This window comes from Salvia splendens, chromosome 13, assembly GCF_004379255.2.
Source record: "Salvia splendens isolate huo1 chromosome 13, SspV2, whole genome shotgun sequence".
NCBI classification, from domain to species: Eukaryota; Viridiplantae; Streptophyta; class Magnoliopsida; order Lamiales; family Lamiaceae; genus Salvia; species Salvia splendens.
The window spans coordinates 23,486,337-23,511,601 of NC_056044.1; the positions used below are offsets into that span (position 1 = coordinate 23,486,337).

Below are 25,265 nucleotides of genomic sequence, written 5' to 3' on the forward strand. Positions count from 1 at the left end.
ATATTTTGACGTTAAAATAATTCAATTCACTCAGATTTTGATCTTGTGAGTTCCCCTCAAGTGGAAACTTGTATATTAAGAAATCAAATTTTAATTATTTAGAGTTAAATGTTACTAGCATTTTTGTTGTGAATGTGAGTTCAGTCGACATTGTAACTGTGAGACGCTAAATTCCCCAGAGCTCAAGAAATAGGAAAGGTTCACATTACAAATTATATTTGCGGTGTTTTTCTCCATTGTTTTTGTGGTTTCGCTTTGCGTGGTGCACGGATATTTTGTTGGGTAATATTTAATGCCATGGCGAGTGGAGGAAGAAAGTTGTTTGTTTGTCATTGACTTTGCTAAATATTCAGACAATTCACGTCGTTACATCACTATCCATATCGAAGAGTTGACACTAGGCCTACCACTAAGCTTATTTACAATGTATTTATACAGATAATACATGTGTTTATACAGATACTCTCTCTTCCACATAAAAACTAATACTACAATCTAGTAACTAATGTAAAGCAAATCTAAATACTTTCACTGGCGTCTGGCGTGGTTGGCCGGCTGATCGCAATTAGTAATAATTTCATTGTTGATTATGAATTAGAATTACAAATTAATAATAATTGAAATTTAAGTGTGTAGTTCATTCGAATGTCATTAGACAGTGCTTCTAAATCTACACGAGGACAAAATTACCACAAAAGAGACATGATGTGTGATTTGATATGTAAATTTGAAATGCATTATGCATGCTGAGATAAAATAAAATTATAATAATTGTAACACATATATAGTTTTGTGTACGGACGTGTGCTGCACATTCACCAAATAAATGTAAAAAACGATGAAATTTATTGGAAATACTCAAGTGGTTAGCCCATGCTATGAATTGGTCATATAATAAGGAATGTGACGAAAATGTCAAATTAACATACTTCAAATTTCAAGTCTGCGTGCCTTGCCCCTTGGAATGGTTAGCTACGCCTACGCCACATTAATATTATTTTCCAACAGCATTTATAAGTAGTATTTTTAAACTCCAAAACTTTGACTAAAACATTTTTTTTCGAGATGTATGACTAAACAATTAAATCCATCTTCAAATAATTAGTAATTTTATACATACCCAACCACCCTATGAGGGAGGCGACAGTTGACATTCACCATCATACCATATTAATATATTGGACTATAGACATCAATGTTTGATCCTCATAAAATATCTCTGTTTTAAAGCTAGAAGGTTTAAAATAAGGCTTAGAAGTCCTTCGTCTATAATTGGCATTAATGTCAGAGAGTAATAGAGTTTCTAAGTTAGAAAAGAATATAATTGGATCTTCCATTTCTGCAATATTTTCTTTTATGTCTATGAGCTATTGAAACTAATAAATGTAAAAAAAATGGAAAATCTATTGATATGCTGTGGATATCTTAGTTATAGAGTTGTAGTAAAATAAAATCATTTGCGTGAATTTTCACGGACGAAAAATTGTACCAGCAGTTTATTTTCTGACATGCGATCGATGGCAACAAAATGATGCTATAGAGTAATACAATAGGGATGGGATTACTTGTTCAAAGTAGTAAAATTTAGCTGTTACTACTACATTCCATCAACCTGAATCACTAATTAATTACTTGTGAATTAGTTAGAGTGGCAATTTAATAATTAGAATGTCTTAGTTTTAGAAAGAGCACAGAATACATAATATTGATTTCAAATTTAAATATAGTCTCTAATGGATACTGATTTAGTACTAATAATTACAGTTACTGATCTAGCTATTTTCGCACATTGTACAAAGGAAATTATAAAGTATGGCATTCAAATTTTGGCGACAATAGAACAATGGACAAGTTTGTTTGTTTGTTTTGAGTAAAGAAGATATTGAAAATTATCGAGTTTACTTTGCATTAATTCAAATATTCATTGCAGCTCAAATATTCAGTTATTCTCTTAACTTTCGATGCACTTTCTATAATTTGTTTAATATATTCTTGACTTTATGACATAGAGCCCTAATAAAACGTTTAAATGCTATAGTTAATGCAGACTATTAAAATGTCAACACCGTGGATTATGCTCCCGAGTGCACGGATTTGAGTGCACACTAGGGGTGAGAATTCGGATTTCGGTTCGGTTTTTTGCTCAAACCGAACCAAAACCGAATTTAGTTCAAAACCCAAACCGAACCGAATCGAAAAACCGAAAAACCGAAATCCGAAAAACCGAACTTCAAAAATCGAACAAAACTGAAAAACCCGAAATTTTCTCCGATAAACTGAAAAAAATGGAATATACATTAATATATATAATATTTTATTTTATATATACTAGTAGAATATAATATATATATTATATAAAATTTAATAGAATATATATATAGTGCATATTATATATTAAAAGAATATATATTATACATATGATATAATATATTAAATTAATGGAATAAATATATATAATATTATATTTAAAATATAATTCGGTTTTTCGGTTTTATTTCGCCCGAACCGAAAAACTGAAATTTTTGAATTTTCAAAACTGAACCGAACCGAATTTCAAAATTTCGGTTTGGTTCGGTTCGGGTATTCGGTTTTCGGTTTGTTTGCTCACCCCTAGTGCACACAGTTAAATCTTGAATCTTGGATTATTCATTATTAATTCAGTAACTGGGATTCGATTATCTACTAATTAGGGAAATCATTATGCTAATTGTGATCATTTGTGTATCGCACAAATAATAGTTTCAACTTTATTATTTGTCCACCGTAAATATTTTAGTTACACTCCTTTGGACGTGTATTTTATGGGTTTGGATTCGCTACTATCTATTCAGCCACCAAGAGTGCTATTACATATGCATAAGTAATATTAATGTATTGATATTTTATTAACAACACCCATGTTGTGGCTGAATGCCGGGTAGTGAATCCAAACCCTTACTTCATACATTATCCGTCTTGAAATTGTTTTCATTTTAGTTTTTACTAAGGATCTTTTAAAAGTATAATCTATTAATACTACTCCTATTACTTTTTTTCTTCCTTTCTCTAACCTTATCTAATTTTCTCTCTATATCTCTTATTTTATCAATTTATCTCTCTTACTTTACTAATTATATACTCCAGTCATCCCATAATAGATGACATAATTGGAGAATGACATAAAAGTTTAGGAGATGTTGTTTTGTGTGTTAAGTGGAGAGGGAAAACAATATATTTATATTAATGTGAGAGAAATTTTTTTGCTAAAAATGAAATGTGATATCTTTTGTTTGATAAACTAAAAAGGAAAGTGTGACATTCATTATGAGATGAATGAAGTATTAAAATTCAAACCGTTTCAGAAATTTCTATTTTTCAAAGATGGAAGTAGTAGTTAAAGTTTATATTTTTAATATACATATTTTTTTGAATGAGTAAATTAGGTATAATAAGCATTTTTGTAATTTTATGTTTCCCGGTAAAAAGAGAAATTAGGTATAATCCAGGTTGACGAATTGAATTTGGCTTCACTTTCTTGGTTTAGTGACACGAACTGTGGGTGAGTGAATAATATTTTCCTTGCATACTTTCAACTTTCTGAAATACGAATGCCTAAAATAGGCATAAATAATGGAGTCAACTAATTTGGATAGCAATTTTAATAAAACAAACCCTAATAATTCAGAATTACATCCCCAAATATGTGCATAGCTGCGTTCGCATGGAAAATTCACCCAATCCACCCCCTCATTTTATTGCTCAACAGAGACGAGTACTACGATCGGTCTGCTCATACCACTTAATTTCCACAAATTAATTTCTCTTCTGCTTTCTTCTTCGTTGCTGTTGTAAATTGTGTATATGACAGGCCGACGACGCCGTTGGGGTGGTGGCCGGACGGCTTAATACTCGGCGGAAGAGATGAGCAGGCCGGCGGAACCTGGATGGCTTGCAGCAGGGATGGGAAGCTTGCTTTTCTCACCAACGTCAGGGAACCCTTATCCCGTTCACAACTCAAAAGCAGAGGTGATCTCCCCGTTCGCTTCTTCACGGTAATTCAATTTAATTAATGTTATGTTCAATTTGCTTCAGCTCCATCACAGTTTAATTGAATATTGAATTTTCAATTGGCTATTATTGTTCTAAGACTGCATTCTTTTCCAGAGCGGGAAAAGCCCCAAAGAATTTGGTGAGGAGGTGTTGGCAGATGCTGATGAGTTCAATGGGTTCAATCTAATCGTAGCTGATCTTTGCACAATGAGCATGGTTTATATTACCAATAGGCCTGTGGATGGTGGTCTCTCTATGGAAGAAGTTTCTCCAGGTATTCACGTGCTCTCCAATGCAAAGCTCGACACGCCCTGGCCTAAGGTTACATAGTCCTTTCTTTCTCACTCATGCTTTATTTCTTCTTCAATCCCAACTCTAACAATACATTCTCAGGAGCAAGGTGATGTTTTTAAAATGAATTGCAATAATTTTATTTATTCCATTAGGTCTGACACATGATGGAAGAATGGCTTGTATCAACACTAAACACTTGATTTTAGTGATCTTTGTTTAACTTGAGACACCCATAACATCTGTTTGTGGCTGAAAGATCTTACTTCTTCTAACCTTATTGCCAAGATGTTACAACTGCTGATTGTTTTGCATCACTAATATCTACTGAGACAGCACATAAAACTATTCCTTTACCTGTACATTTCCATTGTATAATGATTTATCCTGTGTATTTTGTGGTAACATGTTTAACGTTCCTTGAGCAATGGCTCGCAGGCTCAAAGATTAAGGCGTGGTTTTGAGGACGTGCTGGTAAAATATTCTGAGACAGAAATCTCACTGAAAGAGATAACTAAAATGGTAATGAACGACACCACTAAGGATGATAGCGAGCTCCCTGGCATTTACTCTCGGGAGTTCGAATACCTCACTAGTTCCATTTTCGTGGAGGCAGACACAGCATCGGTAATACTTTGTGCATATTATTTTGTACTGTGATTTTGGACACTATGAATGCATTAGTTGATAGCACTCAACTCAATCACAGGGACGATATGGTACGCGAAGCACTTCTGCAGTGGTTCTAACAACCGACGGAGCTGTATCCTTCTACGAAACGCACCTAGAAAATGATGCATGGAGGGACCATACAATAAACTTCAGTATCCAAACCGATAAAACTGCACCTTAATTTAGCCAAGCACAAGCTGTCCATATATGATCTTGTTACCCTTCGTTTGTACTATATTAGTTATGGATATGTTTGCCTTTTAATCCATTCATTTCTGCATTTATGTTTGTTCTTTAATTGGTAGCATTAAATCTTGTTGTGGGTTGGTTGCTGAGCAGAGAGAGAAAGGAAACAAGAAACCACAAGAAAAGGATTGATACATCATATGCTTATTCAGATAGTAGTAGTACATAAGAAGGCTAGGTAGAGTGATCAGGCTGCGCATGTAGGGCAGGTGCAGCCCGTGCCGCACCTGCAGTGAGCCTTGCCAGTGCCAGTGCTAGTGCTGGTGCCGGTGATTTTGGTGCAGGTGCAGGGGTTGCAGCCACAGTGTTTCCCGCACGAGCACTTCTTGTGGTCCACGGTGGAGCCCTCTGCTCCTGTGCAGCTACAAGCCGTCCCACCGGGGCACGGCGACAGGCAACCACAGCTCTCATTGCACACCACACCGCTCCCTTTCATGTCCGCCATATTTTTCATTCGTTTAGTGCATGGGTTCGGTAGCGGCATATTATGTTGGTTATTTTAGTGTAATTGGATAAACTTGATTGATCAATATTGTTATAATGATACAACATATAAGTTTGGGAAGTGCGGAGTGCACGCTTATTTGAATTTATTATGATTAGACGGGGTTTGACGGCAGTGCCCCTAAGTAGCGGGGTCCAAGGGCAGAGCTCCTGGTTGGGGTCGAGCTGCCAGGTTTAGCTTGGAAATTTTTTATTTCCATTAAAGTTGCTGTGTAGAAAATTCATCCGGAAATATAATTTCTGATAGACGAAGGACTAATTTGCAATTTTCAAAACCTTTTGAAAAACAATTAAAATCGGTTAATATCCGAAGAGACGCGACGTTTCGTTTCAGACCTCTTCTTATTGATCATTTTCAGTTCAAAGTGGTAAATCACAGAATTAACATACGAAATCTTCAAAACCTTGATTTGATTTGAAAGTGTTGTTCACGTTTTTTAGTATATCCGATTATTCACATTTGAGTAAATTTCTCTTAACATATTATATATATCCCCTACACCGACTTGTAGTCCGAACGTGGCGAAGCAAACTACACTTGTCGCGGACACTGGATACTTAGTCATTCATCTTTTATCTTCATCTTAAATTTGACATTTCTGCAGTCGTGGGCCTGCCGCTTCTTACAAGATTTTGATCCATATGGGTTGATTATACTTTCTGTTTATAATAAAAGTATGTATATGCAGAAGAAGGCCCAACATTATTAGTTTTTGGTCCCCCCACAAATTTCAAACCTCCGCATGTTCAATTTTAAACTAGAATTTATATGACTTGATTCAGTAAACGTCTTTGTTTCTATAACTTGTTTACGATATATATATATATATAATTTAGGACATAAAATGAATGTGAAGTTAGGACATAAAATTAGTCTTTGTTTCTATAACTTGTTTACGTATATATATAATGAATGTGAAGTTAGGACATAAAATTTGGACATCTTGGATAGCCAATTCTATTCCATACTTTGGCCATTTAGTCATAAGGCATCATTAACCCCATCCCCATTTCAGGCCCCAAGTCCCCTCCACGTCATCATTCCCCTATAGTTGCGACCCAAGCCCCAACTGCTCTAACCCTGCAAGCCCCAACTCGAGCCGCAACTAATAAATGACACTATTCACAACTTCAACATATTTGACTCGTAAATGCAATACGTTGAACAATTGAAACCGAGAAAATGCATTGTTCATTAGAAATTCACATTACAAAGACAAAACAAATTAAAAATACAAGTCATAGAAACCCGGGCCACAACCAGTACTTTTTCATTTGTGTTCGAAGGTAGGCGATCATCTCACTGTGCAACTCGAGATCGAACTCCGACATTGTCGAGGCATCCCTCGATGTCAACTCCGTCAGCTGGCCCATCTGCCAGGTAATACTCATCTCCGACATAGAGTCAGAGATCTTATCCAGAGACTGATTGGGCGGCGATGGCGCCATAGCGAAGTTGCTTGCGGTTGCCTTCCCTTTGCTTTCTTCTTTGTCGTCTTTGTTCCCATCGGGCGACTTTGAACGCTAGGAGATGAGACGTCGACGTAGTTCCTGGCAAGCCACATTATCTCTTGCGGACTATACTTCTTCGGCCCCTCATCTTCGCCGACCTTACCCTTGCCCCGCCCTTGAGTGGGCTCCATCTCACTGATCTCGAACTCATCGGTGCTGACCGGCGATGTTACGTCGATGTTGCTACCGACTCCCGGACTAGGCGTCGGTTGCGATGGTGGTGATGCCGGCATGTACCAATTGTTCGCGTTGACGAACTCGTCCATCTGACGTTCATCGCTGTTAAACCAATCCATGGACGCCGAAAGAAAGGGAATAAAAGAGGATTGAAATGGATAATGTACGTAAGAATGGTGCACAATAGTTTTGTATTTATAGACACAAAATCGAAAAAAATGAAATAAAATTTTGGGGACTTGCGGCCCGGCTCGGAGAGCATGCAACGCCGGGCCGAGACTTGCGTTTTGCGGCCCATGCCCGATTAACGCCAGACAGGCCGGATCGCGGGACCGTCACTGGGCCGCAACTGCGGCCCTGGGACCGGCCTGGGGTGGAACTTCCTCCCCTCCAACGCTTAGGACGGGCCGGGACTCCAGTGGCGTATCCAGGATTTTCGATATGGGGGTGCAAAAAAATTAGACTTAAATTTCACAATGTGACTAATCAATTTTGTTCTCTTCGTTATGTTTTCTTAATTATTCTAATATTTAAAATGAAATATGTCTTTATTTTTTACCCAAAACTTTCATTTTAAATAAATAAAAAAATATTTTATAGTGTCACGTAGAGAGTCATTATGCATATGAAATACAAGTATCCATGTTTTGTTACTTAGCAATATTAATTATATTAATATATATAATATAATGAGGAGGCTAATTTTATAAATATTACTTTATGATACTTATTTCAAATTAATAATTAAACCTGAGTTGTTTGTAAAATATTTTACTCTATATTAGTCATATAAGTATCTATTAAAAATAATTAATAAAAATTAAATATGAAAGAATATAAAATTAAGTTAAAAAAGAACAAGTTAGTGGTTAAACTAATAAATGTATGTTAAAAACGAAACAAATAATGAAACTTAAACATGAATGGTGAAGGAGATATCGATTAAAACAAAATTAAATTGATAAAAAGGTCATATGGATTAAAACAAAGTTAATTTGAGAAGATAAACAAAAGAAACAAGGGATGCAGTTGAGAGGGTTAGATCTCGAGTATCTAGTATGGTAGGCGAGCGCATTTTCCACTAGGAAAGAAATCAATTTTGTTAAATTAGTACTACATATAATATTAAACCACGTTTTGGGGGTACAGTTGTACCCCCTTGTTCCCATGTGCATATGCCAGTGCGGGACTCGCGTTTTGCGGTCTGGCCCCTACCGTTAATGATGCTCTAAAAGCTCTATTTTTTAGTAATAAGCTTTGGTAATTGTATTTCTTTTATTAGATGTTCCATAAGTGGGTAATTTTCTTTTTTTTTGTTAAAACCAAATTCTTCTACCTTATTCTCATTTACTTTATTCTCTCTTTAATCCTCTACGTTATTCTTTTTCCCACTTCGTAAAAACAATAATACATCATTTTTCTTAATTTTTGTACCCAAAAGTGTTACCTCAGTTATGGCAAGACGGAGGAGAGGGAGTACAATAAATCAAAATTAATAGTAGTACAATTAATGTTAAGTGCTTTTTGAGTGCCATATTCCTGGCTGAACTTCATATGCTCTCATTAACTCTCTAAAAGCAAAATAATGGATGTCCATTTCAAAGGTCCACAGAGTTGGAGATTTGAAATTCTTACATCTTGTACAGATACTACATTGGAGATTAGAAATCCTTACATCTCGTATAGAGACTACATTGCTTCATCACATGGTCCTAACTCCTAATCATGCTGGTATATCACTTTCGACTATGAGGTTCAATCATTAAACAAAGGGATAAAAATTTCTTGCTCAGAAATAAACAAATAAAGATAACATTCTATACTGAATCGATCCTTTTCCGTTTTGCAGATGTATCTTGGTGATCGTCTTTGAATGTCCAACCAGGAAAATCCAACTCTGAAAACAGACATGCGGGAGTCATTTTGTAGAATGCCAATGGCACCTGTTTGACCCTTCGCCTAATCTGTAAGGTTTCCAAAACAATTACTAATAATGCCTTTACACCAAAGAAAATAAAATAACGCCCCCGAAGTGATTCAGAAGATCTTGTGAAGCGGATTAATTACCTCATCACCAAATATGGTTGCATATGACCCCGAACTAAAATCGCTTACTGCAATTTCAGGAATTCTGCTTCTTACAGCCAAATCATTCACCACAGACAAAGCGAATCTGATCAAATGAGACGAATACAATAGTCAACAGTAGAAAGAAAGTTGAAGACATGGCCAGGATACAGGCAATAGCAGTAGACAGAAGACAGTGAGTGAATTTAGTGCAGACCTTGACACCGGAGGGCTGTAATGATGACGAAGAGTGTCAATCTCCCAGAGAGAGCTTCCTGCTCAGACATTGCAACAATTACATCAGTTTCCTATTAATAACATAATCAGCTATGAGCGAAATGAAGTACAATTCAGTTCACATCCTCGAAAGGTTTGCTTCAGGGAATAAGCATCACATGGACATTTAGATTAGTGATTAGTTCTGATTTGCATACCATTGCAGAATTGAACTGTAAGAGATTTGTAGTAATGTCACTTAGTTTCTAAGTATATCATAAGTTTTTATCATCTTTAGCTTTAGATTCAATCCATTTCCAAAAATTCATGTCATTTCAAAAGATGACTAAGTTAATAATTGCGCCATAGACTCAATTTACAAGGTGGTCATGTGGCAACATAACACAGCATGAAAAGTGTAACCACCTTGGATATATTGCAGCATCAGAAAGGGTGGTATTAATAGTTTGTTTTTATTGTTCTTATGATGTTGGAATTTTATGTTTTTAGATGGGTGGGATGAGGGCTTGGGGTTTCTTTTTTTCAATTTTTCCTTGGTTGGGGATAAGATAAGATTTTATTGCAGCACTTGAGAACTATGTAAAAATCAGAAACCCCAACTCATTCTCTGAACAAAAGAGAGACATAATTTCATTTAACAAAAGATAATTAGAACAGAAATAAAGAATGGCAATAAGATGAAGAGCAAATAACAGCAGGCATATGTGGCAGTAATGTATATATACAAGCAACACAAATAAAATAGAAAAAAGCTTACTCATAGCATTGGTATTTTTGGGATCATTTTCCTCATTTTTGAAGTGATCCATTCCTGGCTTCTCTTCAAACAAATCCCTGTTCGCGCCATCGGTACTGTTTTTTTCTTCCGAAGTATCTATTGCAGTATCCAGACCTATTTCCTACACAGTGGATGTATTATGCATCACTAAATGGAATTGTCAATAAATTTATGGAATGCACAAGAATGGGCTACATTGAAAAATTCTCTGCTCTTTGCAAGAGTCTAGACATGAGGATGGATTCTAAGGTCAGTATCCTATCATACAAACATGAATGATAGACTAATTACATGCTTTAGCAGTCGAAAGCTTGTATAGGTAGTTGAAAATTTCCAGAGATACTTCATGTCATGGAATGCATACATATCTACGTATTGTTTAAAACTGCTTATAGTACTAAGTTTTCCAGGTTTCTGGCATGTTCATTCAGAAAAGCTATCATACAGTGCACAACGGTTATTGGCTTTCATGGAAAAAAGGTATAAATTACACAAAGTAGAGATCTCCACTGATATATAACAAAAAATGGGTAAACAAAAGGAAAACATGGTTGCTCTTACCCTGTGCACCAGAAAATTAATTGAAGGATGCCTTTGTAGAAGGTTGTGAACCAAAGCAATGATGACGAGTGCTCCTGAAGGTGGAGCAGACAGTGCAAGTCTACTCAATTTCTTGCAGAAAGCAGCAGCAAGATATGCTGGAAGCAGTGATGATTTCAAGCACGAGTCCAGCAGCTGAGGATAACATATTATATAAATTTGAAATTAGCACTATGGAGATGTCTGATAAGAACAACTATATACAAAGAGTACAAAGGCATTAAAATTTTCCATACTTTAAGCACACATGCAAAGCTAGGAACAATTACATTTAATCAACAAAAATTAGAAAAACGGCACAAACTTATAGGCTTTTAAAGTAATTTCATGAGTTCTCAAACATATTAGCTAAAACCTTTTTTTTATCAAAATCCCACCATCTAGACAGCACAAACCATTCTTTACTTTTGATAGCAAAATGGCAATGATTCTAGTGAAAGTATGTGTACCTACTACCTAGTTCATAAGACTTGGACAATTCATCCATGTAGCACATTCTAGTGTCCTTATGTATGCCATGGAGATTTTCATTCCCGTTGTGCAGCCCTTTTTGGTTAAAAATGAATTCGCTAAGTTCTTGAATACTGAAATTCTTAAAAGGATTCGCAGAATAGTCAAAGAGGTTCATATAATCACCTTTACGTAGTTTTTGCTCATCATTACCATGTACTGAAGTCTAAAAGCCATTTTGGGTGGTCACCTCAGCTACATTATTAGGGGACTATCTTATAAACTAAGTTGTTTAATCGAAACATCCTAAATAGTTTCCGCAAGGTATTTTAGTAGATGAACAAAATTATAAAGACAAGGAAGAAAAGGGCAGTAGCTTTGAAAAATTGCTAGTATTAGCATATCAACATTTGATATCTCATATACATGCCTACAACCATTACTCTTCAACATCTCTAAAGATGAGTACAACTTGGCCATAACTACTGTCAAAGAGAAGTTCAAAAACCAGGCAGTGGCTAGCTTAAAAGATTCACATCAAATAAATACAAATTCAATGAGATTGTATATCACTTACCTGGAAGAATTTTGATCTATGTTTTGCCATAAACACAGAGGGTTCCAACAGAGCATAAAGTTTATTATAGAAGTTGGGGTACTCAAGGCCATGCTGTGTCATCAGTATAAACAGGCTGCTGAGAGCCATGACACTCACAACACCACCTATGTCATAGGATCGCGTCAAGAAATCACTGCAGATGAACAACACCACAATATTCATCAAGTATGAGAAATATTGATAAGACAAGACCTGACAAAATTTAGTGTAATTTACCATAGCATGATTGGGTTTGAGAGGTGAGAAATGACAGATTGGTGAAGTGTTACAAGAACCTGTACATGAAGTAAATATATAAGTGGAACTGGGATATCCATTTAAAAAGTAAAAACAAAGAAAATAGTATACAGATTTGGTGGAATTCAGGTCTTAATGTGTTATCGCAATGAATTTATAAAATTAAAATGTAAGAAAATAAATAGACAAAATAGGTTAAAATATAAAAAGATATTTATAGAATGATGTTAACTATTAATAAAACTCATTGAGCATCAATGCATCTTATAAACCAAAATGTTAAAGAGCAATGTATTTGAGATTAAATACTCCCTACGTTCCACAATAATAGAGGCATTTCATTTTACGCACTCATTTTGAAAAAATAATTATAAATAGTTAAAGTGGAGAAAAAGTAAAGTAAGAGAGAGAATATTGTAGATTTTACTCTCTCTCCACTTTAACTATTTAATATCATTTTTTCAAAACGAATGCAGAAAACGAAATGCCTCTAACTGTGGAACAAAGGGAGTATTAAAATGAAAGAATTCAATATAGAGCAGTTCATGGACCCATTGACATTCATACTTAACCTTACCTCTTTGTAAACATCAAGAGGAAGAGGCAAACTGAGGAATGAAATCCATGATTTAGTAAACATCAGTTTCATTTTCTTTGCAACATTTTTGGAAGATAAAACCTGTAAAGTTCCAATATTGGGGATGTTTAGTAGGGAGAAGTGAAACATGTATTTTAAAGATGCATAACCACTGTTCTAAAATTTACCAGAGAACTTACCTTGTCATTGTTTTTCCCAAGTAAAGTTCCTGCTATATGCAGAGAAGAGGAAACAACACTGTTGTTAGCAAAAAGTTCACCAAGATGATTAAGATGCATTGGAAACTTGCAAGTAACTGAAGTGCTTGCAGAGTTAAAATGTGCGAAGTGCACCATGCTCAAAAAGTAAAATGCATTCAATGCTTCTCCTCGATAACAACTCTAATTATCATTAGGAACGTCAAAACCAACAAAATGGGGCAAGTACTAACATAAAAATATCAAAATCTGTTAATTTAACAAGATATTTGTCACAACAATCTTTGTTGGATAGTGAATTGTTACAACCAAATTGGCATATTTTATCTAATAGACTGGCGATTGTTCCATCTTATCAACAGAAGAAGAGGAGTGATGTTTTAACTAACTCTTGCATCCTCATAGTGTTTCGTGCAGTCAAAAAATAGGATATGGCCACCTCAATTCTTAAATCAGAATAAAGAAATCAATGGAAGTAAGAGAAAATTTTCCCATAAATTCAAATGCCAATTTAATGAAAAGTTGCATAGTACTTAAAATACTACGATACATCAACCACAAAACTCAAATGACATGATAAATTAGCAATGTGACCTGAATCGTTCCACATCTCTAACTTCTCCTCTACAGCTTCCAACGGTTGGATGCAGGCTAATAACTTATACATCTTTTGAATGGAAAGCTCAATGCTACATATACAACAGGAAAATAAGTATAAGCACATAAAGAGTTAAGATTATATGAAAATAGAGAAAATGTATCATCAAACACCACCTTTCAGCTATCATATATCTTAATCTAACAGGTGATAAATTTTCTTTATTTTCCAGGAGTATTCTTGAACTAAAATGTAAAACTCTTTATATGTATAAAGTATCAGTATCTTAGAAAATTAATCTTGCATCATATGCAAGTCCTGCAGGTAATGGATTTTCCACAGGTACAGAACCAAAGTTGAAGAGAGTTTTAGCATGTTAACATCTGCTTAAAAGGAGGAGAAACCAGGTTCTATCTTGACTGACAATATTTAATGCTAGACTGCTAGTTGGTGCATGAGCTATGTGGTGCATGGGCATGTTCTTTGTTACTTAGAATTAGCACCTCTTCACTCTGGCCAAGGTTGTAATGAGATATGTGGGGGGAAATAATGTTACTTATAATCACCCTCACTGACTATTGAGCATTTTCTACCAAATTTTAACTTGAGGAAAGGGAAATATCTACAATAGTAACGCTGAGCCATACATCAGTAAATAACTAAATGTTCTATAGAACTGTTCAACACATGTTGAAAATATAATACTACGATTTACCAATTCCAGTCATTTCAGACAACAACTTCCATGAGAAAACATTCACTAACCTTGGTCTTGAAAGCAGATCATTCACATCCTGACTTGCATCTTTGTTTTCTGTCACAGAGAACACAATTATATTAACCGAGAAACAAATATGGCTCTATTAAGGCCATATGATACCACTAGTCCTATGCCCATTGATGAGTATCATAATAGTATAAAGAGAATGGACCTTCTTTCTCCAAAGTCCGAGCCAGCTTTTCAAAGGAACTGCAAGTGACGAGCCTGTACAGTACAATTGTACCATGAAATGAGGTTCATTAGTAAGTATATTCACAGGAGGGGAGGAGAGAAAATGCTCCTAAAAATAGGTGCAACACTTTGAGCAATAACAAAAGCACAGGATTAAAAATGTGGAGCTTCTTCAGCAGTCAGTATAGTGTAAAACAGAATTCCAAATGTGAACATTAATAGCACCATTGGAAGAACTTTAGCTACACATTACATCTTACTTATAATGTTAATCGAGATCATTTGTGCAATTGGTCGAAAGATGTGCTCGAGAAATTTGGAACTTACCTAACATCAACGTAATTGAAATACTTCTCTGATAGCATATCCAGCACAATGTCATCAACATCCAGTTCAGACCGAACCTTCAAGGATAAGACCATTCAAAAGTAAGTATGAATCAACAAACATGGACTTAATATGAATTTCAGATGGATGACAGAAGATTATGAAAAAGAAAACAACCATAAATAGGAAAGAATATGAAACCAAACTTACAATAGCACGGAGAAGCTTGTGATAAATAGCAGTATTGAACTTTCCCGCATTGCCCACTTTCACAAATTCCATTATTGAATCAAGCACAACATCCTGCATAAAACAGATAATCAGTCATGAAAGCATTGTAGAGCTGATAAAGTCTAGGAAAATAAAAAAATTGATGAGTGATTGTACCCGAAGTGCGCCGTCGGATTGGGAGGAGACGACGAGATCAATGAGGGAGTGCGTGAGCTCGTCGAACTTGGAGCGAAGCCACGTGGGGTAAATGAATTCAGGGTCGGGGTTGGGGTCGGAATCGGGATGGCTGGATGAGGAAGAAGGGAGCTTGGGGATGAGAGGAGTAAAGAAGGATTGGAGAGAAAGGAGAGATTCGAGGGCGTATTGTGGCGGGGAGTTGGGGTTGATGAAGGTTAGGAGAAGGGGGAGGTTATTGACGTGAGCTCTAGAGGTAAGTAGCTGCTGTCCCATGGTTTTTAACTCGGATAGACTATGCTTATTTCTCTTCTTTTGCTTCTTCTCCGATGTGACGGACGCCATGGCTGCCGGTTAGGAACTGGTACGCGCCAAGAAAGAGAGAGATGAAAGGGTTTATGGGTTTAGCGGCTTTGTTGATTGTTGTTTAGGAAGGCATCTGTTAGATTGCAAAAAGATAAACAATGAGGAAATATTTATTTAATAAACATGACATTAGCAATTGCTTTATTTTTGAAGGAAAACAGTGCGCATAATGTAGTCAACAGTTGATGAATCTGCATTATTAATGACTCATTTTCTAATTTTCTGATTAAAATTTTCTGATTGCAGCATAGGAGGTGGTTCTGCTTGTAATCCGGCGATGGCTCCGGCAACAGCTCCGGCAAAGGGATAAACATATCAAATTAGCATAAAACTATGTAAAATCTTTCGATTTACATCTTTATGAAACTTTGAATAACTAAATATTAGTTTTAAATTACATGAAATAAAATGAAACATGAAAAAAGATAGTACTACTTCACAGGGGATAAGGCCGTCGACGCGGCTATGCAGGCGGGCCAGAGCAGCGATTGAGGAAGGCGAGGCAGCGGGAGAAGGAAATTATGAAAAAGAGAGAAGCGCCGGCGTCGGGAAATGAGGGAGCTGGCGGGTGAGGCGGCAGGAAGCTGGTGTTCAGCACGACGATGAGCGCGGCGTGAGGTGCCTGAGGCAGTAGGGGAAGAAGAGGATTGGTAGGCACAGCAGCGCGGCTGCAGCAGCAGGGGGAGAGGAGATGTGGAGGCGTAGGTTTAGTGCATTAGGGTAGGAGGCTAATTTGTTGTATATCTATGTTTTTATTTTGGGCTTTTAGTATAATAAATTTTAAAATATGGGCTTTTAATATTTATGCTCCGTAGGATTTAATTTACATTGTTGTGTATTGTCCATATTTTTAAGATTACATTTGTTAGTTAAATACTTCCTCCATTCCATAGTAGTGGGGGCATTTCTTTTCGGCACGGAGATTAAGAAAGTAGAGAGATGAAGAGAGAATAAAGTAAGAGAGAGTAAAGTAAGTGAGAAGAAATGTGTTAACTTTTACTAAAAATGGAAATGACTCCACTACTATGGAATGTACCAAAATGGCAAAATGACTCCACTACTATGGAACGGAGGGAGTATATTAATTTAAGTAAATATGTTGAAATTACTTATAAATAGATACTCCTTATTAAATGTCTCATATTTGATTGATATAAGTTTTGAGAAATATTGTTTGAATTTATAAAGTAAAGAGGGTAGAAAAAGTTATTGGAATGTGAGACTTAATTTTATATATTTGATTCATAATAAATTGTGAGTGGAAAGTAGGATCCACTTACCAAATACCCTCTCTATCCCACGATAGGAGTCACTCTTATTGTTGATACGAGTTTTAAGAAATATAAAGAATAATGAGTTGGAAAAGTGAAAGTGAATAAATAGAATGTGAGTGAAGTGAATAAATAGAATACGGGACATGCTTACCATTTTATAGTAGTATAAAATAAAGTGTGACTCTTATTGTGAGACAAAGGGAGTATAGTAAAAGTGAAATAAAATATTTATTGGCGGACGAACAAAAAATGAAAAAAAATTGAACATTTATTGACGGACGGACGAAATATTTATATTCAAGATATCGGAGTATAATTCATAAATATATTTATATTTAAATTCTAGAAGTAGTATGCATAGTTATAATTGAGTTGATTTCGATTTATTTTACTAGGTAAGATAATCTATACTAATTTAAAGTGCAAGTTTGATGAAAAGTCCTTAATACCCTTTTTCGAGGGAAAGTGGAAAGATGAGGTGTCTTCTATTCAAAAATATTTTTTTAAGGCAAAAATAATTGGACAAATAATAGCCCAATAAAATGCTAACTTCTTGAAGAAGTGTTAAAACTTAAAACACATTTAAATAGTGCACTACCATTAAATTTTTTTTTATAATTAAGTTATTAAATTTATATATTAATTAGCCTTATATTTGAGTTAAATTGGAATTGTGCTAGAGAGTTTAGTTTGTCTTGCATCTATTTAGGTTAAAATTGAGATTTAATCATTTATTGCAATACCTTTCTCCGAATTAATTCACAAGCTAAACGACAACACATATATGTAATGCTTACAATTTCCATCCTATATTTACTCAATTAAAGTTTTTAGTTCTTATATTTTAATTCGCCTCTAATTAAACCATACTACTAAATTTATAGATTAAACTAAGGAATAAGATGACATTATATATATTTAAAACTAAATCTAACTTAGTATAACTTCTTAATATAAAGAGTAGTGTAAATTCACACATTATTCAAAACAAACAAGATGCATAAAATATTATCGTTTTTTAAGTGATAGTAGTAGTAATTTACTTTTTATACGTATATGTGGAGGGAAGTAAGAAATTTATTCTTTCCAATATAAAAAATTTATTTAGTCTTTGGCAATGTATATCAAGTTATGATATAGTCTGAAATTAAAAGAAAGAAATACACAGTCAACTAAAATGTGATTATTGGACAATACATATTTTCTAACTTGACTTCTCAAAGAAGTTTTAAATTTATATGATTTAAATTATTCATATATTTAATGTGGATATGTTTAATATTCCATATATTTTTTTAAAATTAATTTTTTTATAAATTAAGCTATTAAATTTATATATTAATTTACCTTTTATTTGGATTAATGACTTGCATAGGACTTTAAATAAACATCTTTACTCACACATATTTTCTTTATTTGTATATCTTATTCTAATTAATTCATACTCTTTGATCATTACTCACACATCTTATTTTTGTCATTAATTTTATTGTTTTTACTTCACTTAGATTATAAATTAAAATTGCATAAATGTTTCATTCACTGGGGAGTAGTAAATTCTTCATTTTGAGTGGGACAAGATAAGTACATTTATGTTTTATCTCTATACTGCTTTCGATTCTTATTTTCTATATATTTATTGTATTTTATATTCATTATTTGAAACTCTTATGTCCCGTGCATAGCTCGGGTGTTAATACTAGTTTAATTGAAATGCTATAGTCATGGGTACAGATGCCCAGCGGTTCCGGTTCCGGCGGTTAACCGTCCGGTTCCGAACCGGAACCGTGGCAATAATCCTGAACCGGAACCGTCGCAATTCGGGTCGCGGTCCGGTTCAGGTTCAAGATATTTCGAACCGAAACCGTCACCGAACCGGCGGTTCGGGACGGTTCGGAACCGGCGGTTAACCGCGGAACCGTCGGTTCGGGTGCGTATATCGAGGCATGGGGGATGGGGCCGGCAGCGGCAGCTTTTCAGTAGCAAAACCGACGGTTAACCGTGAAAACCGGCGGTTAACCGCCGGTTCAGTGGCTTTCGAGGCGGCGCGGAACACGAGGCGACAATGGCGCAGCTTTTGCAGACGGTTCGTTGACCGAACCGGCGGTTTTATCCCGGAAACCGGCGGTTTTGTCCCGGAAAACGGCGGTTCCGGCGGTTTTCCGCCAAAACCGCCGGTTTTGTGAAATTTCAAATTTTTTTTTTTTCAAATTTCAAATTCGAATTCTTCCATTTTCCCCCTCATTTTTATCTATAAATACCCCCCTCTATCCTCATTTACATTTACCCCACTCTTGTGTTAATAAGAGTTTCTCTCTTCAATCTCCCAATTCTCTCTCTTTGTCTCCAATTTCTCATTTGTGCTATTGTGCTTCCATTTAATTACTCAAGTGCTATTCTTATTAAGCATTGTTATACGCTTTATATTTGTTCTCGTAGTTCTATAAGTTGTCTTTCGTTCTCAATTGCTAAAAAAAAAAATTATTCCATATTTCTACATTTCTACTATATATCAAGATGTCTTCATCCCGAGAAGGTCGTGTTGATAAGGGAAAGGGAAAGTCCAAGAGGCCATCTCGGAGATCCGTTATTGATGAAATTTCTCAAATGAACATGGATGCTTGGCAGGTTAATATTTATTATCTACTAATTTAATTAATTTTGAATTACATTACATTATTGTTCATAATTTTATTTGAAATTTACAATACAAATATTATTTTGTAGACTCGAGAAGAGCAAGATGTGGCACATGCTATTGCTCTTTCTCGCTCTCAATCCCAAGGCGATGCTTATGTTGGTACCGGTAGTGGTGCTCCCGGTCGCGGTGCCTATTCTCAACAAATTCCAACCCCTGTGAATGTTGATGAAGACGATGATGATGATGATGACGAGGAGGAGGGGGAGGAGGTAGAAGAGGTTCAAGAAATGCCACCCCCACCACCACCAAGGAGTCGCCGTGGCCGTAGTCGTGGTCGTGGACACTCTCATCAACCTCCTAGACCAGTTGAACGGTCTTTAAGCTCAAACATCATGGTGAAACATTTCAAGAGGGTACAAAATACTAACGATCCTGACACGTATAATGTGTATTGCAACTATTGCGAAAACGTATACACACTCCGAAAGGGTGGAGGATACGGTACGTTTACCCGTCACATGGAGAAAGCGCATCCGGTCGAGTTTGGTATCGCTCCAACCCAAACTCAACTCAACTTTCAACATGTCGGGACCGGGAGTGGGACGGGTTCATCCCAAACATCAGGTATGTGTAGCAATACTCTTTTGAAATATGATCACAAAAATGCTCTTAATGTGATGTCTAGATTTGTCGTTATGAAACATTTTCCATTCAATGCTTTTGATAACGATGCTTTTGAGTTGAGTATGCGACAAGTTTATAATGCCGCTGCAAGGAAGTTGAGTCGAACTTCTATGACTCGAGCCGTTGTTAGACAATGCATGGAAAAGAAAGCGCAACTAGGTACGTTTATTTTTAACTTAGGGCATAAGGTTTCTATTTGCTCTGATGTGTGGACCGATTGTTTTTGCAAAAACTCCTACATGGGCATCACTGTGCATTTCGTTGATCACAGTTGGACTTTGAACAAACGTTTGATTGCATTTCGTGAATTTCCCGCACCACACACTGCACAAGCAATTGCTCAATTGATCATTCAAGTTTTGAATGAATTTCAATTGATCGATAAAATTTTTTCCATTGGTTTTGACAATGCTAGCGCTAACACTGCTAGTATAGATGAACTAATCAGTGCATGTTCTCCTGTTATTGATGGCAAATATTTTCATGTGCGATGTATTGCCCATATTTTGAATTTGTGTGTTCAAGATGCTATCGATTTGTGGCAAAAGTATGTTGATCCTATTAGAACTGCTGTGAAGTTGATTCATAACAAAGCTCATATTGGTAGAGCTTGGAAGAGATATTGTCATAGCAAGCAATGCAGGTACACCAACTTCAAATTGGATGTTTCAACTCGTTGGAACTCGACGTATGATATGTTGGAGTCGACTTTGAACCACATTGAGTATTTATGTGATTTTTTTAGAACTTGCCCTCATGTGCCTTCTGATTTGCTTTTGATACCCTCTTGTTGGGACCACAGCATGGATTTGTTTCGATTATTCCACGCGTTCAAAAATGCCACTGTTGAGTTATCCGATGTTTATTATCCTACTTCTGTGCGCGTTTTGGAGCATTGCATGTATGTGGCAATTGGTTTTAAAACATGTGTGAAAAATACTCAATTCATTGAGTTGAAGGCTATTTTGTTTTACATGGTTGAAAAATAGTTAAAATATTTTGCTCGTATTCCAAATGTGTTTTTGATTGCAAAATGCTTGGATCCAAAGTGGAAGTTGCATGGTGTTTATAAAATTTTAGACATGTACTATGGTTGTTTGCACGATTTGGATTTTTCACAACTCCGCGAAATGGGCTTGACAAGAGGAGAATGCTTCGAACTAAGTATTCCGGATGTTGATGAAATCAAACTAAGGTTAGATAGTGCACTTCGTTCTCTCTACGCGGAATATGAAATGTGGTATAACACCGCTCACCAGGTACGTGCTCCTCCTAGTCCTTCTACATTTGATTTTGGTGGAGGGGATTTTACCAATGTCATGATCGATCCCGACGTAGTATCACAATTGCAAGATCTATACGGTACTACAACCAATAGGACTAGAGCGACTAGTGAATTAGATATATATTTGGAATCACGCTCTATTTTTCAAGATGCAGGTCCTCCTACTCAACAAATTGACGTACTTAATTGGTGGGGAACACATGACAAAGAGTTCCCGATACTCTCCATCATGGCTAAGGAGATATTCGCCGTTCCCGCTTCCACCGTCGCCGTTGAACAAGCTTTTAGTGTCGGCGGTTGTGTCCTAGACGACAAAAGGAGCAATCTCTCCGCCAAGAACATGGAAGTCACTATGTTACTTAACGATTGGGCAAAGGCGGACATGAGAGCACAAGAGTCGGATTTCGACTTCCGTGTAGAGAGTGATGGTGAAGAATTTTCTTCCGATGGCGATGACGAGGTCAGAAGCGAGAGCACTCAACATTAGCAATGAGTCGACGGGGGGCGGTGAACGGCGAGCACAGCCGACCAAAAAGGTAAGCAAGGTAAGAGAACTACGTGGGCTTTGATTCCTCAATAAAATTGTGGATACGTAGGCACCTCAACTTAAATTTGAAAAGTTTAACTTCGAAAGTTTAAGTTGAGCTCAAGCCCTTTTCAATTATTTTTCCCCCCCATTTTATGTTTTTTTATTTACGTTCCGAGTCCGACGACACTTGTAAATTATATTACATTGTTGTATCACTGTATGTATTGTAATTGTAATGTATCGTTGTTGCGGCTAAGTTGTACTTGAAGATCATTAAAATATATTCCCCATTTGATAAATATCTTATTGGTGAAAAAGTGGGTATCTTTGGGGCAGATGGTACTGGAACACAAATTTATATATGGAATCTGGATGAATGAGGATCAGATTATAGTTTAAAATGGGAAGCTGGGTTAACTGACCGCCAATGAACCCAACTTCCCATTTTAAACTATAATCTGATCCTCATTCATCCAGATTCCATATATAAATTTGTGTTCCAGTACCATCTGCCCCAAAGATACCCACTTTTTTACCAATAAGATATTTATCAAATGGGGAATATATTTTAATGATCTTCAAGTACAACTTAGCCGCATCCTGAATGATCTATGAAAATTCTTCTCGGAATCAACCCTTTTTTCTTGCAAAATATTGCCCATTTTCTAAGCAAACACATATCAGCACGCCATATACACATTGCTGCATTTCTAATAGGGGCAATTTGATCTTCCAAAGCAATCAATGCATCTCGAACACACATAGTCAGAACATTATTCAAGCATCTAGCATGGAAAAATCAGAACAAACTATCTATTAGTGCTAATTTTTTCCATGCTAGATGCTTGAATAATATTCTGACTATGTGTGTTCGAGATGCATTGATTGCTTTGGAAGATCAAATTGCCCCTATTAGAAATGCAGCAATGTGTATATGGCGTGCTGATATGTGTTTGCTTAGAAAATGAGCAACATTTTGCAAGAAAAAAGGGTTGATCCCAAGGTAAGAGAACTACGTGGGCTTTGATTCCTCAATAAAATTGTGGATACGTAGGCAACTCAACTTAAATTTGAAAAGTTTAACTTTGAAAGTTTAAGTTGATCCCAAGCCCTTTTCAATTTTTCCTTTTTCCCCCCCCATTTCATGTTTTTTTTTATTTACCTTCCTAGTTCGACGAGGCGACGACACTTGTAAATTATATTACATTGTTGTATGTTGTTGTATTGTATACTTATGTATTGTAAATTGTAATGTATCGTTGTCCGTTACAACTCAAAATCAATAAAATTTATTTCATTTTCTCCTTATTCGTCTTATTTGTGCTTGAATTATGCATTGTCTTGTTCCGATTTGTTGTATAAAGCCAAATTTCAAATTTAAAAAAAATAAAAAAATAATTGAACCGCGAAACCGCCGGTTCGAAAACCGGAACCGCCAAAACCGCCGAAAACCGGCGGTTCCGAACCGGAACCGGAACCGCCGGTTTTCGAACCGGAACCGGAACCGTGAAATAGCCTCACGGTCCGGTTCCGGTTCCGCCTCCGCCAAAACCGGAACCGGCGGTTCCGAACCGGAACCGCCGGTTTTCGAACCGTGGGCAACACTAGTCATGGGCGGACATGTTAAAAAGAGGAGGATGAAGAGTGAAGACCGATAAAAATAGAATAATATATTATCATTATTCCAGAAACTTATTTAACTGTAAGGTGTCTCCACAAACGTGCAATACACTATTGAATAAGAATGAAAATTATTAATATTTAGTGTAATTAACATATATTATTAACTTTTAAACATCATTATATTATCCTACTCCTCTTTTGTTTAATCTACTTACCTTAGAATTTATTTTTATTATTTGAAAAATCATATGTCTCGTGAAATATGCAATATTTCATTTAGGTTTTGTGGACTAATTTTTACACATATTCTTTTTGTCATTAATTTTATTGTTTTTACTCCACTTGAATCATAAATTAAAATTGTATATAAATAATACATTCATTAAGGAGTAGCAAATTCTTCATTTAGAGTGACAGAAGTTAAGGTCATTTTTTTAAAATCTTCACATTGCTTTGAATTCTTCTTTTATATATTTTTATTATATTTTGTATTTTTTATTTGAAACTCTTATGTCCCGTGCATAGCACGGAGGTTAATACTAGTTACATCTTAAAGGCTCATAAAATATTTCATAAGATATAAGAAATTATAAGATGTGTACAATAAATTTAATCAAACATATATTTCATCTATCTTTATCATTTATGCTCATAGAGTATTTGTCATTTGTTATTAAAAATGAAAAGGAAATATTTTGGTGGTCTTTGTTGTTAATAAATTAAAATAAATGAGACATAACTAACGTTTTAAGTAAGAACTTCTCCAAGCCGAATTAGATCGGGAATCAGACATAATACTTGTTGGCTTGAAGAAAGTGTTAAGATATATTGGTAATACACTTGTCTTGCTTTACTTGATCAATTGGATGAAAATATAAATTATGACTTGTGTGGACGATAGGGCCCATAAGATATATTGTGTGGATGAAAATATAAATTAAGAAGTTTAGTATAGTATTTGTGATTAAGATGAAGAGTAAGATTATGATTAAGATAGAAGAGTAAGATTAGTTTTCAGTTGCAGTGAAAAAGTTTTCATAGTTGCAAGCTGGCAAAGCATCTCCTTTTGAGTTTCCTTATTCAACATAATTAGAAGTAGGGATGTTAATCGGGCCGGTCCATCGGGTTTCGGGTCGGTCCTACTTGGGTTGCGGGCTAATCGGAGTGGACTAATCGGGTTGTGATTTTTTTCGGGTTATAGAAGCTCAATCCTAACCCTAAAATCTCGGGTTTCGGGCTAGCCCAACGGGTTAATCGGTTTACTACCGATAAGATTAACATGCGATCAATCCAATAAATAATGATGAAAATTAGTTCTATTCATAAAGTATAAAATATTTAATTATGATAAATATGAGATATATGCT

General features: G+C 35.7%; 2 protein-coding genes across 3 annotated transcripts; one reads left to right on the forward strand and one right to left on the reverse strand.

The window, feature by feature from the left end:
• The first annotated feature begins 3,617 nt into the window (after nt 1–3,617).
• On the forward strand, nt 3,618–5,272 carry LOC121759962 (transport and Golgi organization protein 2 homolog). Its single transcript, XM_042155546.1, has 5 exons — nt 3,618–3,763; nt 3,848–4,031; nt 4,144–4,350; nt 4,759–4,947; nt 5,030–5,272. Exons 1-5 carry the CDS (start codon nt 3,681–3,683, stop codon nt 5,171–5,173), a joined length of 807 nt encoding a protein of 268 aa, XP_042011480.1. The 5' UTR covers nt 3,618–3,680; the 3' UTR covers nt 5,174–5,272.
• A 3,731-nt stretch (nt 5,273–9,003) lies between these two features.
• LOC121762392 (protein NUCLEOLAR COMPLEX ASSOCIATED 4-like) lies at nt 9,004–16,588 on the reverse strand. 2 transcript variants are annotated; one of them, XM_042158264.1, is made up of 16 exons: nt 16,298–16,588; nt 15,479–15,935; nt 15,302–15,394; nt 15,092–15,168; nt 14,745–14,797; nt 14,578–14,626; nt 13,809–13,903; nt 13,197–13,225; nt 12,997–13,098; nt 12,399–12,457; nt 12,141–12,315; nt 11,075–11,248; nt 10,493–10,634; nt 9,716–9,773; nt 9,499–9,604; nt 9,004–9,395 (listed from the first exon to the last, which is right to left on the reverse strand). In XM_042158264.1, the coding sequence occupies exons 2-16, from the start codon at nt 15,839–15,841 to the stop codon at nt 9,249–9,251; spliced, it is 1,722 nt and encodes a 573-aa protein (XP_042014198.1). In that variant the 5' UTR covers nt 15,842–15,935; nt 16,298–16,588; the 3' UTR covers nt 9,004–9,248. The 2 variants fall into 2 exon arrangements, with proteins under 2 accessions (XP_042014198.1, XP_042014197.1); XM_042158263.1 differs by having other exon boundaries at nt 16,295–16,588.
• Between the last annotated feature and the right edge of the window lie 8,677 nt (nt 16,589–25,265).